Source organism: Halichoeres trimaculatus, unplaced genomic scaffold (genome assembly GCF_033239565.1).
Source record: "Halichoeres trimaculatus isolate MK-OKI-2021-1 unplaced genomic scaffold, fHalTri1.1 fHalTri1_scaffold_24, whole genome shotgun sequence".
Taxonomy (NCBI): domain Eukaryota; kingdom Metazoa; phylum Chordata; class Actinopteri; order Labriformes; family Labridae; genus Halichoeres; species Halichoeres trimaculatus.
In genome coordinates, this window is record NW_027437202.1 from 4,033,751 (window position 1) to 4,051,262 (window position 17,512).

Genomic DNA, 17,512 nt, shown 5'->3' on the forward strand with positions numbered 1-17,512 from the left:
CCACTATCATAAACTTGAAGGCCTTTCAAAATAAAACCACTATTACAACCTTGTGTTCCTGTAATTACACAGTATTTATCAGTATCCTCTGTGCAGATGCGTGCTCTTTGTTTCAGGGCTCATTCTGTCTTTTTATTGAGCTAATTAACCCTTAATCTGAGAGTGTGTTAATCTTAAAGGCTGATGTTAAAATGTTTGATTCTGACAACATTTCTTGTGACATTTCTGCAGACTCTGCCTGACTTGACTCACCTTAGCGCTGAGGGATGCGGTAACTGCGGTGCGCGCGCATAACGTCAGAGCTGGAGCTGGGTGGTGAAGGTGGAGAGGTTGGGTACGGTGATGCACAATGAGGGTTGATTCCACCTTCAAAATAAAACCCAACAAGAAAAACAGAGTATTGCATAAAGTTTATTACTTGAGCATTATTTTTTCTGCAGGCTGTTTTTGATTTTTCTTTTTTTTTAATTGAAGAGAGTGGTTTGAAAACAGAAAAATGAATATCTACATCCTGCTTATTAGTCCACTAATGCATGTAAAGATTAGCCATCATTACGCATGACGAATAAACTCATTTATTCCCTTAGTGAAAATGAAAGCAGTAAAACAGCTCAGCAATTGACTCAATATGGTGGATCAGTTGTTCCTAACATGAAAGGATGTTAAATCCAAGAGCTCTTATTGGAGAAGAAAACGACACAACAACTTTATTTAATGGATAAAATTGTTTTATTGTTGTTTGGATTATCTAATTCCTCTGCTGATCCTGAAGAGAAATGCTCCTCCCTTGTGCTTACAGTTAAATAAATGTGAATACTTTCATTGTGAAGACCCCTGCAGGAAACGCCGCTCGTCGCTGCCGCCGCCTTCACACAGCTTCCTGCAAACACACACCGTCTCTTGGCGAACATGGCGGCAACTTGACAACGGCAGCGCGATGAAGACGGTGAGGGCTTGAAAAAGAAAAGAGGTCTGTAACAGGCTTGTAGGCCCATCCGCCGACACAAAGGCAGACAGCTTCGCCATGTTGGAAGAGGATAGCGCCCTTGTCCCTGCACGACCGAGGCCGGGGAAAACGTAAACGCGTCGGTGAGTGTTTCTAAAAACGGAGTCGGAGGCTACGCAGAGGAGCGGAGCGGCGCGGCGCGGCGGCGGAGCTCAGGGCGGACGGGAGGACAGCGGCTTCACCGGTCAGCCATGGAGGATGCGGCCCGTGGTCGCCAGCGTCTGATTTGCCATCCGGCCCACGCTCATTTTGATGGGAATTACCGCTGAACGCAAAGGCAAGCCGGGACAACCCACCACCTGACACTTAAAGGGGAGGAAAACGCGAAGCGGACCCCCACGTCAATGACTGTTGCGGCAGAGGAGCCCCCACGGTGGAGTCGGCCGGTTCCCAAAATATGACCAGGGGTGCTGGGACGTGTTGGCAGCAAGAAGATGACGACGGCTTCCAAATCTGGCTAGAGCCCCCCCGCGACAACCAAAAGCCATTCACCGACTCAGAGAGGGCGCAGAGATGGCGACTGTCCTTGGCATCCCTCTTGTTCTTAACCATCCTCCTCTCTGATCACCTGTGGTTCTGCGCCGAGGCCCGGACCCGGGTCAAGTTCGCACCCTCCCACCTCCTGTCACCCCAGACCCACTCAGCACACAGCAGCCTCAGAGAAAACCCAGCTATTTTTTTAGGAAACTCTACCAAACATTTGTGGCGGCTTGAAACTTGCCACCAGGATAGTTTATCTAAAGACTGCTTTACGCTCGCGAATGCCGACGATTTGTGCGAGGGCCTTTCCGACAAAGAGGGGACGCGGGCTGTAAATATGAGCGATTTGTACCTTTCCTTTTGTAACTCCTACTCTCTGCTGGATTTGTTCTACGGGTCGACAAGTCCGGACAATTTGAACTGCAGCCTCGAATTGCTCACCGATGACACCAACAGATGCAGCGAGTGCGTCCAGGCGTACCAGCGCTACGACCAGCACGCCCAGGAGAAATACGAGGACTTTGAGCTCCTCACTCAGAAATACGAGCCGGGGGCTTATTCAGTGAGGACGTGCATGGAGCAGTGCAAGGTAGGAGAGGGAAATGAAAGGGGGCGGGGGGTTGTGGGGTGTTTGGAGGTGATGTGGTGGCCATCTGTTGATTTGGGCCCGGATAGATGCCAGTTTTTGGTCTTCCTCCTCCTCCTCCTCCTCCTCCTGTCGCCATGGAGACGTATGACAGATTCAAGGAGACTCCCGGCTCCGGGCCTCATGTTCATTCATCTCCTCATTGTGTTTAGGCCCCATGCTAATGTGCAAATGGAGGCCCTGCTAGTTCCTGCTGGTGTGGAGACCAGGTCGCGCTTGGAGGAAAGAGGCTCCAATATGCAAACAACTCCAGGAGAGAGTCCTGTGTGAGCTGTCGCAGTCCGCCAGGTGTTCATCATGGCCGCCCACTTAATATCGAGAGCGTTTCATTAAAGTCAAGAGGTGGTTTCCCTACCTAATGTAGCGGAAGGCGTGTGTTTGCTCACTAGCAGGCCCTCACGTAGGCCCTCCTCTCCGCCAGGCCCTGTGTCACTGTTTACCGTGCGTCGCTGTCCAGGTGCTGAGCACGCGGAGGCAGGCTCAGCGCGCGGAGCTGTCCGCGGTGCTGAATGGAGCTCCATTCACAGAAGCCCTGGCCAATCCCAGATGGCCTCCATTCAACCCAAACAGGAGCTGAGACCGAGCACAGGCGTCAGGAACGCGAATCTAACAAGGCCATCTGCCTACATATAGAAAACACAGAGCCACATTCACATCAAAGGGAGGTAAAAACACCTCTGGAGCCCCATTCTGTCAGCCTGTGTGTGTGTGTTTATTCACCAAACAATGATTCACACGCTTTCAGACTTTTTCAGCAAAACACCACCATTCACTTGGTTGCAGGCCTGATATTCTGGAATAAATTACCTGTGCTTTCATCCACCTGGAATCAGCTTTTTACACTTTATATCTGTTATTTCTTCAAAGTGATGATAATTATCTTTCTGTGTTAGATAAAGCAAAAACAGATCCACATCAAGCTGTTTTAATGATAGCGTAGCATGAATGTATTGTGTTAATTGGGCGCTTATGCAACTTATTTAAATCTAATTCATGATAGATGGAGGGTGAATACACAATGAAATGAAAAGAAGTGTTTTAGCTTTATTTTTGTTTGCACTAGTAGCTTCCTCCACTGTCTCATAACACCACCTGATAGAGGAAACCTCTTTCTGAAGCTGTCACTTGGCAGTTTAAGAGAGCTCCTCCTGAGCAGGAAACCAAACATGAATGCTGCCTTTTCAGACAGGTATCCCAGCCAGAATCTGTCCGAGCTGCACAGTTTCATCGCTTCATCAGCTGAAGAAGCCTTGACTGTAGCCTTTATATTCGTTTCCCACAGCTGAACTGGAGCCCCACGCGTGATTGATGTTTTACCCACTGCCACTCTCAGACTGACATTTACTCGTTCTCAGCGCTAACCTCTTGGCACTCAGAGAGAAAACAGTCATTTAGTCAAGCTGCTAATTCCTCTAACAATGACCCTTCTCTGTCACTTCCTTGATTATAGGTTTGCCTCAGTCTTGTATATGTGGTCGGCGGGGGATAAAGAAGGAGCAGCATGACTCAAACGATAATGTCACACTCTTGTTGAGTTAATGGCTACCTGCCTTGGAGAAGCCTGGCAGTGCTGGTTAAGCTAGCCGAGACAGATGTACATGTGTAAATACAGCAGAGGTACAGGCGTGAGTGTAGTGGCATGAGTGGAAACAGATGTAATTGTTCTGTTTGAGCACTAAGGCGCTGGGAGTGCTGGTTATGCACTGCCAGAGGAAGATCCATGACATTTGAAGTGGGGTCATTTGACATGGAGAGTGGCGTTTGTTGTGCTCCGTGGTGGTCCGCAGGTGGTGCTTTGATTCCTTTAGCCTGAGGTGAAACATCACATGGCAGACGCGGCCGGTGTGCTGTTCCTCGCGATGGGATTCTCCATCATCTGACTGGGTGAAAAACCCTCCATTCATCTTGACAGCGGGGCCGGGCTGGAAGCATTTAAACCAGGGGTTGGCACGCCGGCGCTGGAGCTCTGAGTGTGGACCAAAATGTCAGACTCGCCGGTGGTTTTTACAGGAAACAGTGGAGCCAGAACCAAATTGACCTCTAAAGAAGCATGCCTCTGTTCAAACACCACAAGCAAACAAAGGCCTGTGCTGTCTGCAGGGCATCCAGAGTTTAACACAGGGCGTCCACCTGTTGTTCTAACACTTCAGTAGCATAAATATTACTTCACATCCACTCCAACTGAACCTGGATTTATCAAGCTCAAACAGGCTTCTCCGGCATCTTCCTGTCATCAGGTTTTATTATGTTACAGTAAATGTCTTGTAAAGCTGCACAGTATCATCACAAACCCTGCAAGCTTGATTTATGGTTTATTTTGTTGCTTTATGGCGTAAACCAGTAATTGCTTTCATTATAATTACATCTGCAGTCCAGCTAAAGAAGCTGTTAGCATTAGCATCTCTGTATCCTTCGCAGCAGAAAACATCTCAGTCCCCAGCTGACATTATCACAGTGTGAGACCAAAACATCCTCAATTTTTCAAAACAAAACGCTCAGACTCGACAAGAATAATGAATCTGTAACCCACGGTATCGCTCGTTCCTCATGAAGTCAGTCATTTCTGAGATTTCAAAGCAGAACTTTTTAAAGCAACCCCAGAAAACCTCATCTCTGGGGCTGCATTTGCTTCCACTAATACTTCCTCAACGTCTTTGACCCTCTGTGACCTCCCCTGCTGCCAATCCTTCGCCTTCTTTTCGGCGAAATCATTTCAAAACACAATCACTGATAAGTCCGCGCTCAAATCTGCCCCCCACCCCCCACCCTCCAGGTCCCATTGAATGTCTAATCTTAGCCGGTGTTGTGTGCAAGTGGAAAGGAGGACAGCGTCCACAGCGTGCTCCCTCTTTAGATCCTTGTCGACCGCACACATCTGCATTGATCTGAGCTCTTTTGGAGCTGGAGGGACGGGTGGCAGCAATACCAAGAGGTTGATCCCTATTGATCTGCGCCGAGCCCTCTGCGTTCACTCGTCCTTCATTTGATAGTGGGCAGCTCTGAGAGGGAAATAGGGCAGCGCCTGAGCTCGGTGAAGACATCATGTCACAATCTGAACCTGTTTGATTCTGGAGTCAGACACAAACGAGGAAGACAAGTGTTGGAGTTGCTCCCTCTTCATCTGTTATCTTCGTTTCCTACAGTAATGGCGGTTACGCAATCCTGCAGTAAATGATGTGTAACCACGAGGATATCAGCTGTCAGATGGGGGGCCTGAAACAGAATCTAAACACAGATGGAGCCTCGTGAAGAAACGCAATTTTCGGGTTTGGAAGAGGCTTGGGCTTTCTCATTTGGAGCGACAAATCCGTCTTTGAACAAAATCACACCATAATGCTCACAATGTGTAACAAGTTCGCTGGCGTTAAAACCCAGTATGTTGCCTGTAATTTATAACTAACAGCATGATGGGAGGTTTCAAAACGAAACGATGGAGGACATGTGTGACAGAAAGAAGGACCCCTCTACTACTGAGCCATACTGCTGCTATACTCTCAGAATATTGCCTTGCTAAAATATGACTCCGCGGCCTTTATCCGCCTCTGTTTCATTATTCATACAACCAAAACAACTGATCTTGTAGTTTAACAAGCTACAAACTGTTGCAATGCATCGCTCGCATGCTAGGCCGCAAACGGAAGTGCCCGCGTGGGATTTCCGCCTCCCTGCAGCGGCTGTGAACGCTGACCTTGGAGATTTTTTTTGTCCCTTTCCAGAAGCCTGGCCCACTCCACGACAGCCCTTTTATGAATGGGCAGATCCGTGAGCAGCATGCTAATGTGGCGGAGGAGGGAGAGGAAGAGACGGAGAGGAGAGGGGAGGCTAGCTGCTGCTGCTGCAGTGCACAGCAGTGCTCCCATATTGTTTTTTTGACTGTGAAGAGAGAGCAGCTCAGATCACAGGATAACAACTGCAGCAGGGAACCAGGGTCAAAGTCGGCGGTGTGTGACTGTAAACTCTCTTTAACTTGAACGCCAGGGGTGTGCTACAAGAGGGGCCTGGGGTGGCGTTCCCCTTCCTTGTAGTCTAATCTTGAAAAAGTGTACTCTAATTGGACTTCAAATCACTCCTGTTTTTGTGCGCTCGCAGCACACACACTCACACAGATGTGCGTCCTTAAAAAGAAACACCCTCCCTGAAGATGAATTGCCAAGCTGTTCCCCTCCTGTCTGCACTAAGAGAATTTAATTAGAGTAAAAACATCCATTACTTTGGCTTCATTACTGCGAGAAAATGAAGATGTTGTGCACAGGATGTGTGTGTGTGTGTGTTTTTTTCTGTGAAACACCTAAGGGTCAGACTAATACCTCCATTCATTTATGGGCTTGACATCAATTAGTCTAACAGTTCTATTGTCCGCATAGGTATTTGAATGGATTATCTTTACAGGGAAAGCCTGAATGCATATCCCAGCTGCTTGTGCTTTATTGACGTTCAGTATTTAACTAATGCAGACCATGCTGGAGCAGGATGGAGGTTTGTGCTTTTGTTTATCGGGCAAACTGATGACCCAGTAACTCAAATAACCTCAGTGAGGCCTCAATATCAGCTCCACACTAACAAGATTATCTGACTCCCTCTTTAGTCCTCAGCAGGTACCCCCTTTTCTCTCCTTGTGCCCTTTTTTTTATAAGCGTGTATACACTAGAGTAGGTAAAAGGTTACGTTTGGATCTCTGTTAAGCTCTGTGTGGCCCATTAGGATGATTGAGGATGATGTTTGTGCTGTTAAATGATCGTCAGCACTGGACATGAGCTTTGTTTATGAAAAGTCAGGAGCATATCAACATGTTAACATACAGCAAAAATAATCCAGAGTCTCATGAAGTAGATTTTGCTAAATCTCATCAATTTTCTCACTTTCCACCACCTTCAGCAGCTACTAAAAAGCTTGGAAGATGTTTTTCTGAGGTGAATTTTGTTAACCCCGAGCAAACAGTCAGCCATTCATACACAGCTACCACACTCGTAGTTTCCAGCTTGAATGGCCACGATTGTTATTGTCTTGCTCCGGCTCAGTCGAGCTCCCCGCTGGTGCCAAAAAATGATGTGTCAATAGAGCTTTTACAGGGGTTTTAAAGAATATCGAACCTCATGAGTCAGACTTTTAAAAGTAGCTGTTGAATGCTCAGAGAAACGCTGCTGTTGCTCCCGGCTCTGAGTCAACTGGGTTGTAAGAAAAGACACGAATCTGGAGTTAAAAAGAAGGCAGGGGGGAGTTCTCCAAACAGTTGGTCGCTGTTGACTTTAGCATCAACTCCTGTGACTGTAATCAACAGCGCATTTGTCAGGGACTATTTTCGGGCGCGGATTAATCCACATTAATCCACGTTGGAGCTGGCAGCAGGGAGATGTTTGAGGAATGAGTCTGAATAAGGACGACTTTGGTGTTGGATACACCCAAAAGTGGAGGTTTGTGGAGGTAATATAATATCCCGTCCTTGAGAGCGGTGGCTGCCAGTAATTAAGATTCCTCTCTACCTTTGGTTTCCTGCCCACAGCCCTGCTGCCAAAGACAGAGTATGAAACTTTAAAATCCAGAACGTTCTTTATATTCCAGAGAGGTAAATACAAGTCATCAAGCAGGAAAATGGGACTGTTAGCCAAGACAAAGGATGTCCCCGTCGCTGCTCCTCCCTGACCTCTCCCCCAAATCCTCACATCTGATCCACCAAGTGGCCACCTGAGTTAAGAGCCGCGCTGCCGTCACCCCGAGGCCCCCTGTCTCCTCCACAGCTCCTCCGCAGTGGATGCTAAATCCCGGCCTGGATCTGAGCGCTCATGTTTGCTCTTTGACTCGGACAAACAGCCCTAATACGCCCCGGGGATGTCAGGGAAGTTGTCTCGCAGTGGCTCGAGGAGTTTGGTTTTCAAGGCCGTGAAGAGGAGGAGGGGGATGTATCATCGCAGGGGCTGGTGGGCGGACTGGGAGGCCTCTTGGCTGTTCAACTTTAAATTTGTCCTTGTATATTAATCACACATTCCTGGATAGCTTTGGTTGTTGGATATCTGTCATAGTATACCACATAGCAGAAGCTTTGGAGCGAGTATGTAGACTAATCGCTCTTTGTTCCTCCTCCTCCTCCAGGAGTGACTGAGTGACAGTGTTACATAAGGACAGCCGTCTTCACCACAGTCATCTGCCCTCCATCACTCAAACGGCGACCTCTCACATTAGCCCACTCTGTCAGGCTAATAAATCTATAAGCTGATTGCTCTCAGGCATTGTCTCATTGCCACTACTGCCAAGAGTTGCCTGATAACAACTGTCATTGTGGCACTTTGCATGAAAAGGGTCCTGATTGACGTCAATCCAACTTGCTTACACGCTGGTTAGTGCTGTTCCTTTACTTCCTGTCGGAAAATGTGCACATTGATTCCAGCTCCTGTAACTCTTCTCTGTTTACAAAATAAGAGCAACTGAGCATTTTTACCCCTGCCAAGGAGGTTATGTTTTTGGAAGAGTTTGTCTGATCTTGATAAAATTTTCAGGAAATGTTCAAAATGTGATAAAGAAGAAGTGATTAAATTTTGGAGCTGATCCGGATCACTGTCTGGATCCAGGACTGTTTTAAAGGATTCTTCATTATTGTGAGATAGGGCCGTTTTCACCATATGTGTATATAACCCTACAATAAATGATCGGATTGCTTTGATGAAATTTTCAGGAAATGTTCAAAATGGGATAAAGAAGAAGTGATTAAATTTTGGAGCTGATCTGGATCACGGTCTGGATCCAGGACTGTTTTAAAGTATTCTTCATTATTGTGAGATAGGGCTGTTTTCACCATATGTGAATATAACTCCACCATAAATGATCGGATTGCTTTGCAAAACAACACAAGACAAGGTCACTTTAATTTCTGACAGATGTAAAAGTATGATCCAGATCCTGGCGATATTCTGGATACTAAGACTGTCAGGGAACAAATTATCGTACAAACCTGCAACTAACACCAAATTGTAACAGTGTGATGAAAGAAGTATAACATTAAAGTCGGACTACTCTGAGAACTTTTCTATTGTGACACAGCTACGTTCAGCTTGTTTTGAATCCCCCGTGTTAAACCCCAGCCTCAGCAGTTATTGGGCTCAGTTTTATCGTGGAGCGACATCTCTCAGGATGGTGTTCAGTCAATATGTCCCGAGCTTAGGTCGGGCCTCCTGCAGTCAGCAGCCTCCGCATCAAGAGAGAAAGCAGAGCCACCCTGACCTATACAGCAACCTCCCAGAGCTTTGAGCCCAAAATGAATTCTTTAAACCTTTGAAAAAGAGAGCTGCAGAGCTGGAGCCCGGCCAAGCGGGATCCTGCGACTGGAGCGCGGTTTAATCCACCGAACACAAAACCAGACCTCAAACACCAGCATGTCTAAAAACCATCCTGAATCACCCCCCTCCCTTTGCGCTGAAGACTGAAACCTGATTCCTAGATCTACCTGTTTTGTAACCGATTCATTTCTGCGCCTGCATGCTAAAAGCGGCTGAAAACAAATCCGGCCATACACATTCATGACCGTGTTTTTCTGGGAACTGATCTACAAAACATGGTTCAGGGAAATAGGATGCCATCTTTGGCTCCGCGTCCTGATAGGTGGGGATTGGAGATGCTCTGGCGGCCCACGTTGACGCCGTGTGCTCTACAGGGCGTTTCCAGCTAAAAGGATGTGGGTTTCTGGAAGCCTCTGGAGGCCTGTCGATAGTATCGACGGAGCACTAACATGTCAGGAAAAGAATGTGAAACTTCACGCTGTGAGTGGATCAAAACAGAGCTTCATGAATAAAGCTGTGGCCTCTCAGAGTCAGAGGAAACAAAGAAGCTTTAAAGTGTTTTGAAGGGTTAAATCTGACGTTACAGTGACGAACGAAGCCTGCCAATACTGTTGATTGATCAGTAATCAGCTCCTGTGTTTGCTGTTCCACCTTTGCTTCAGAGAAAACAGCATCTGAAGTCTCCTTCAGACCAATCTGTGCAAATAAAGACTCCTGATTAGTGTCATAAACCGCACATTTGATTCTTGAGGAAACATTTCAAGGCTGCACAGACACACGGATGATGAAGTAGCGCTGAGACAGAGCGAGTGCTTTTGAACCACTTTAGCCAAAAAATAAAAAGTTGATTGAATTATTCTTGAAGCGAGTACAAAAAAGGATTGTTTCGCTCAGCATGTGATGAGATGAGCGTTTTGTGAATCAAATTTTAACTGCTCAGGATGAATGTGCGTCACTCGCACAGGTTACACGAGTCAAGTTTGTTTACAGCGCCCAAACTTGAGTTCCTCCCAAAGGAAATCACGCTGATTACGCCCAACATCATTTCCTGTGAGGCTCTTCTGCTGGTGAAAGTGGCGAACTTCTTCAGGAACGATGAATCACTGCATCGGAGGTTAATTACAGAATGTAAATCCGTGCAGGGGTCAGAATGTAAAATCACAGCATCAAACATTCGTATAGATTAGTGAGGGGAATCTGCACCCCTTCGCCACCGCTTCCCGTTGCAGTGAAATTGCAAAAGCATCTAATTTGATGAGGACGCTCTGCCTCCGAGTGTCATTTTCCAGACGCTCTCGCAGAGCGCCTGGATCCGTTACATCACCGGGGAACGGGATGTAATAAGTACGGACATCAATGCAGGAAGACAGACACCAGCATGCACCCCTGTCCTGCTGGATTATGCCAGCGTTGCGTCATCGACCTGAGGCGTCCGCTGAGATTCAGCTTTGGGAGTGCATCAAAGTCCCCGTCAACATCATTTGGTCTGGATTGGCAGTGTTTCTCCTCTGTTAGAAACTCTCTTTAGTTTTCTGTGTGACCCCAGATCTAACAGAGGGTTTCCACCAGCAGCGAGTCAGATACAGTAGGACAGAAATACTGTCACCAGATGAAGAAACACATCTGGAAATAGCCCCGGTAGTGTGAGAGCAGCTTCCTCTTCAACCCCAGCCTTGATTTGTGTTAGCGGTAATGATCTGTGTCATTCAGCGTCTAACTGGGATCTCACTCTGCAGCTGACTCACACGCTTTTTATAGCCGCCTCTGTCTTTCCACCTCACGGCTGCTGCTGCGTGTGTGTGTGTGAGGTGAGACGACGGTGTTTAAACTCAGGCTGACTTAAGTTTTTTGTTTACCTGAAGCTGAAATCCACGTGCAACACCTCACAAGATGCTCCATCTTTCATGTGCAGAGGAGGCAGGGAGAGCATCAGCAAAGACAGCTTGAATATCTGCTTTAGCTGCCACTTTATTGCGCTGGTTAGCTAGTTTCCTGCTGTTGTGATGCTGCAGCTGACTCTTTTTTTCATCCCACTGAATGAAAACTGAGCCATCGCATACATTTCTCCTCAGCTCAGTGATTCCTCTTGTCTGCAGGCGAGCTCCCCCCTCCACAGCCCTCTTTGTGTCAGATGACAGGCATGTGGGGAAAGCCCTGCGCCGGGGCGAAGCAGAAAGGAGGCAGAGCCTGCTTAGCATGTCAGATTCACCCGAGCCGTCCGCCTGAGACGAGCTCCAGCGTCCCAGCTGTGGGATGCTGGAGGACTGACCAAAGCCTGGCAGAGCACACTCTCTGGGTCATGTGATTACATCATAAACATGAGATTTCTCCCCGCGGTTGCTAATTTATATTACATCCAGCACAGAAATAGCTCAGTAATGCTTTTCATCCTTTTAGTCGTATTGCGGCCTGCTACCTGCTGCTTGCAGCATCAGTACATTATGAAATAGTGTGACAGCCCCACACACACACACACACACACACACACACACGCACACACACACTCCCTGTGGAGATGTGCTTGGGTCCACTATTTGATTTGAGAATGTTTTTTCACTCTCAGATTGATTGATGACAGCATGACAGCGCACAGGCAGAAACGCCCCCCTGAAGGCTTCGGATGCTCTTTTTCCTGCATGTCGATGACTTTATTTGCAGAAACACAAGATAAAGGACTTCAAATCAGCTGTGATTTTTCATATTTAACCATAAAAAACTTGATTATCATCACTGATGTTCAGCCACTGCCCTCGCCGTGGCCTCAGAGTAAAAGCGAGGATCACATGCGACAGGAGGAGTGAGGAGCACTCCATCCCTGCTCCTACAGACTGTGTCTTATATAATAGTAATCACTGTGGTGAAATTCAGATGCCAGCACTGCTGACACTTATCTGCCAAAGCGTCAGCGTTTGAATCTTAATTTTCAAACGTTATTTTTAGGCTTCAGAGGATCTGCATGTAAGCAGCAGTTGGAGAAGTGTCTCATTGGCGGATGTTAATGTAAATGTGCAGATTTTATCAGCGAGCGTTTTAAATGAAGTGTTCCCCAGTGTATCGCTTAAAGCAGGGTGAAACTCTGACTCTGTGTGTGTGTGTGTGTGTTTGGTGTCTCAGTGCATTGTTTGAAGCAGACTTAAGCTGCATGGCGACAGAGGCTTTCTGAGTGCCAGGTTCCCATTCACACTGATCACACATTAGACTGATCAAATCAGACTCCAGACCTGCTTCCTGACTAACTCAATTTGCTCTCATACGCTTCCCTTTTCACGCTGAGCGCACACACACACACACACACACACACACGGAGCATTCGCTGAAACGTGTGCACACAAAACAGAAAACCAACAGAGAGCGGGGCAGCACCCATTGAGCTCTAATGAAAAGCAGAAAAAGCCGTTACCTTGGCAACTGCCTGCATACAGTACATCTTCAGGAGGACCCAGATTTCCTGTCTGACTGCGATCGTATTGTTTTGGTTCTCTTTTTTCGAGAGCCGCAGCATCCCTAGACAGATTATCTCACCGCTGGCAGGAATTTATGCTAAATCATCGCAGCCATTTGTGCGGATTGGAAACCACCACGCTGAAAAAACCCAAATGAGGATGCCTTTGACTCTCAAAACACAGCTGTAATCAATAATCTGAGGGCTTTTATCCAGGCCTTGAGCCACTTTCAGCCCTGCAGAGCACGGGGAGTTAAACTGCCTGTGTGATTTATCCAAACTCCTCTCTAACATACAGAGGGGAGCACTCAATATGCTGTAAATGAACATGTTGGTTAGCGTTTTCACCTGGATTAAAGCAGAGACAGATCTCCTGTGAGGGCTGGGGAACCACAGAGGGTTGACCTTTTTTATGTTTGAGGGATGAGTGTGTTTCCAAGAAGTATGAGGGTTTAACCCTTACGTCACAGTCAGCGCTGACATGAAGTCACAGAATAATTGCTCGTGCTATTTGTCTTTACTTTAAACATCGTCTCTCCTCCTTCTCCTCCTCAGACGGCCTATAAGCCCTGGCTGTGCGCTCAGTATTTCCCCACCACCCCACATTCCTGTGTGAAGAGGGTTCCCTGCCAGCAGTACTGCCTGGAGGTCCAGCAGAGCTGTCCGTTCATCCTGCCCGACAACGACGACCTGATCCACGGCGGCAGCCCCAGCTTCATCTGCACAGGTAAACACCTCCACGCTCCCTTCTACTCTCTTCTTCTGCTCCTGTTTACAGCAGCAGCGGCGGTGGCGTGGGACTCAAACATGCGTGGGCGTTTTTTGCGGCCTTGTATTCTCTCCTGCCTCTGAGAAAAGCCCCTAATTCGATTCATGTGAGGGAAGAGCATTTCATTAATTCATGCTGTCTTCAGATTCACTGGATGGCACCCCTGGAGGAGAGCGGCGAGCTCCGTCTGAAGGCTTTCTGATGACACCTTGTGGCGTGTTGGAGTACGAGCCAGCCCAGACAAGGACGTTTTAACAATGCATTGACAAATTGAATTTGGCCTGTCTCTCGATATTTACTGCAGTTTATACAGTAGTACTCACCAAGGACTCTGTCTAAGAGGAGCGGACGCGTCCAGCGCAGGCTGGATGCCAACAAACAGGAAGACAACGCTCCTAAAAGTGGGACGAGGTTGGCTTTTTAAAGCCTGTCTCTAATTCAAACCACGAGAACTCTCTGAGAACTCAACAAGTCCAGACTCCAGAGTCATCATCTGATGCAGCGGTGCGTCACCCTCCGTGTAGTCCCCAGACTTTAATTCCAGTTCAGCTCCAGGTCAGTGTGTCTGGGCCTCCATGCTGTGATTAGAGCTTCCAGCTGAGGTCAAGTGGTCCTGATGTGTCTGCAGCACGCTCTGAAGGAGGGTCAGCGCTGATGAGATAAACACCACTGTCCTGACACTAATGTATGCCATGCAAATAAGCCTCAGCTGTCTTCTGCCACAAATTTACTTTTATTTCTTTTTTGAAAAATGAAAATATGGCACAAGTCAGAAAAATTCAGGCCAACAAGGCCCGAACCGACCTGATGAGAGGTGTCAGCTGACACATCCGTCAGGCTGTAAATAATAGATATCTGCTGCAGGAGTGAGTCTGAATCCTCTCCTCTCTGTCTCCTTTCTCAGGGCTTTTGGGAGAACATCTATCAGACAGTGAGGCGGAGTGCTGCGACGTCCGATGGGACTCCAAAATGGACAACCCTTCAGGCGAGACACTAAAAAGGACTGCATCTTCCTGCCAGCCCGAGGGGGCCTCAGTCACCTCAGCTGCCAACCCGAGACTGTGCAGCGGGCGACTGAAGATCTGCCTGCTGGCCCTTGTCCTCCTACACACTGTCATCATCATTTCAGCCTCCCATAATTCCACGTTGGTGGGCGTGGCTGCCATTTTCTCGCCTGAGGAGAGCGCGTCTAACGAGGAGTGAACCTTGGGGCTGCATCCGGTGCTTGTGAAGGAGTGATGTCGCTCTGGAGGATTATGGCTTTTACAGTGTCACGGCCGCCAGGGACACATCTGGCGAGACACGCGGGAAATGCCTCTACGATCTGACGCCGATGAACCAACAACCACAGGAAGTGGGAGGGTTTTAACTGGAGCTAAGGGTGCTGGGATTGGACATCGACCAAACCGCGATGTTTGAGAACCGCCCCCACTAAAGAACTGACCTCTTGCCACTTGAAACCTGCTCATTGTTTCTATTCCATCCAAATGTTTTTCCAGCATACTGTCCCTCCTCTCCTTCTCTCCTTCCCGCCTCTCCTTCCCTCCCTTCCCTTCCTGACGTTTTTCGGTGTGTGTGTGGATGGCAGAGGAAAAAAAACGGACTTTGATGAAGTGTGCACTCTCACTCGTCATTACCTTTAGATTTTTGCTGCATTTCTTTCAGGTGCCAGAATGTTTTGACATATCAACTGTGTTCCTCTTCCTCCTCTTCATCCCCTTGAGGTATCTTCTTACTACCTTGTGTGTTGCTTGAGGGCCTGCTGATCCATCATCATTCATGTGGGTCTTGTTTCTCTACAAACAAATGTATGTGATTCTCCAATATTCTAATGTTATGCTTGTATTTTGTCCCACTAGAGCTTATTTTTGACCCCTTTTGACGGTACATGCCTACACATTTAGGACCTTAAGTGCTCTGAGACCGGCTCGCTTTCGCTGCTAACTTGTTGGGCCATTGAGCAAGTTAGGAGTGACGACGCGGCGAAGGTAGTGAAGGTTGAGCTGACGATGACGGGGCGTTGTTCTCTGGTTTCAAAAAGTGTTCAGTTTACCTCATACGGTAGGAAGTGTCGGTGTCGTGGATGAAAACGTAGAGTAGAGTCGTCGTGTGTGAGACTGCAGGGACAACCCAGGGACACTAGAGAACAGCTGCATGATGCCAAAACTCCAGGGACCTCGTTTGTCGACCCTCGTAGCGACATCATTAGATCAGATTAGATGAGGAAGCATTCGCACATCCCTCCTAATGTTAGACACACAGGAACTTCTCGACTTATCCTACGTTCGGTTCGTTAATCGAGGTCCCAGATCTTCGAGTGCCTCTCTGCTGCGTATGCCCAGTGAGGCAGATACTGGCAATGGAGCAATACAGGAAAAACAGCTAGTGTTCATGTCCCGCTTTGTGGCATCTTCACTCCTGTCAGCTGGCTTTTTCTGCGACGTGGAGGAAACCCAGGAGGAGGGGGGCAGGGGGAGTGACCAGCAGACCAATCAATCAATCAATCAATCAATCTGTCGACTCTTAAGATGGGCTGATCTACTGCTATCTTTCACAGACTAGCAAAGGGCTGTGTTAGCGTCAGCATGCCAGGAGTGTGAGGAGTTTTTTAAGGGCTGATCCATCCGATTTTATTTCTTTCGTTTGCTTTTTTTCCTTCACGACTGCTGCCAGTGAAGTCTGGACGTCCAGACGACTTTATGACCAAGGGATGAAAATCAGATCCCATGAGCAAAGATTGGAAACACGATAAGTTATTTAACAATCCTGAACTTGCATCAATCTACTCTAGCCCCCGATCTCTCAACGCTCAGACCCCTCTTTGCTTGATATTCTCTCTCGTGACGTGTCGTTTCCTTACTTTGGCAAACTGTGATGAAGAGAACTACATTCCCTCGAAGACAGCAGCGGATGTAACAGGCTCACACTTTGTGCTCCGTCCCCCTTCGATCTAGCTCTTCATGATCTGAGTCCTGTGGATCTATGCAGACCAACCTCACCACAAACCCACTTCCACCACCGACGCCGCCAAACCCCCTTTGTCCTTTCTGTTGTAAATATGTCCTAAGGATGTGGAAACCCAAAAATGGCCGCCCACCCCGCCTTCCCTCCCCCTCTCTTACCCGTGCCTCCCCCCACTGTTGGAATCTCACTGTGTTTTCTGTTCGCCTCCTTGGTTTTTGTCTGTTTTTTGAGATTTTTGCCGCATTTTCTGTTGTCTAAAGCAGTGGTGTGAGTTGATGAGTAGGACTAAGTTGGATGTTAAAAAGACGAGATGAAGAGGTCTTGAGAAAACATACAAAAAAATGACGCTTGAATTGAGAAAAAGGGTTCAAATATAGAGAAAAAAATATGATGAAGTTGTCATATTGTCATACTAGAGATGCTTTAGTTTGCTAATTTACTTTCTTTTTTTCTACAAAAGACTTGGATGAAATTATTTATAAAAATGCGTCCCACGAGTCATGATCTTTTTTGGACGTAAAACAAATACATTTATTAACATTTTGTTCAAAAGAAAATAAATATAAATTATGTTAAACATTACTGGTGTTTGTGGTTTATTCCTCACTGCCTTGGTGTGTGACATGGATTACTCTCTAAACCTAAAGTTATAAAAGGCAAAACAACACCCAGTGACATTCTGCAGGTGGTACAACAGTTTGGCTCTGAAGTAACTTTAAATGATGCAAAACAATGATAAACACTGAGCCTGTTATAATAAAGCAGCCTCAGGTAAAGGCAGTCCATGTCAGTTACTTACACTGACCAGCAGATGGCAGCATAGGATAATTTATGACACTGCTGTCACATCTCCACAACTCAGTCACATCTAAGACCCCTGTCTGTTACATCAAGAGGTGTGCACAGAGATTTAGAGTGGGGGCAGCCGCTCTCCTTT

General features: G+C 47.3%; 1 protein-coding gene across 1 annotated transcript; it reads left to right on the forward strand.

The window, feature by feature from the left end:
* Positions 1-872: 872 nt before the first annotated feature.
* Positions 873-17,157, forward strand: nalf1a (NALCN channel auxiliary factor 1a). The gene is made up of 3 exons (XM_074664849.1): positions 873-2,075; positions 13,398-13,569; positions 14,516-17,157. Exons 1-3 carry the CDS (start codon positions 1,404-1,406, stop codon positions 14,812-14,814), a joined length of 1,143 nt encoding a protein of 380 aa, XP_074520950.1. The 5' UTR covers positions 873-1,403; the 3' UTR covers positions 14,815-17,157.
* The last annotated feature ends 355 nt before the right edge of the window (positions 17,158-17,512 follow it).

Coding starts and splice junctions, on each gene's coding strand:
- nalf1a (XM_074664849.1), top strand. CDS start 1,404: ATGACCAGGGGTGCTGGGACGTGTTGGCAGCAAGAAGATGACGACGGC. Junction 2,076..13,397: donor CGTGCATGGAGCAGTGCAAG/GTAGGAGAGGGA, acceptor TCTCCTCCTCAG/ACGGCCTATAAGCCCTGGCT. Junction 13,570..14,515: donor CCCCAGCTTCATCTGCACAG/GTAAACACCTCC, acceptor CTCCTTTCTCAG/GGCTTTTGGGAGAACATCTA.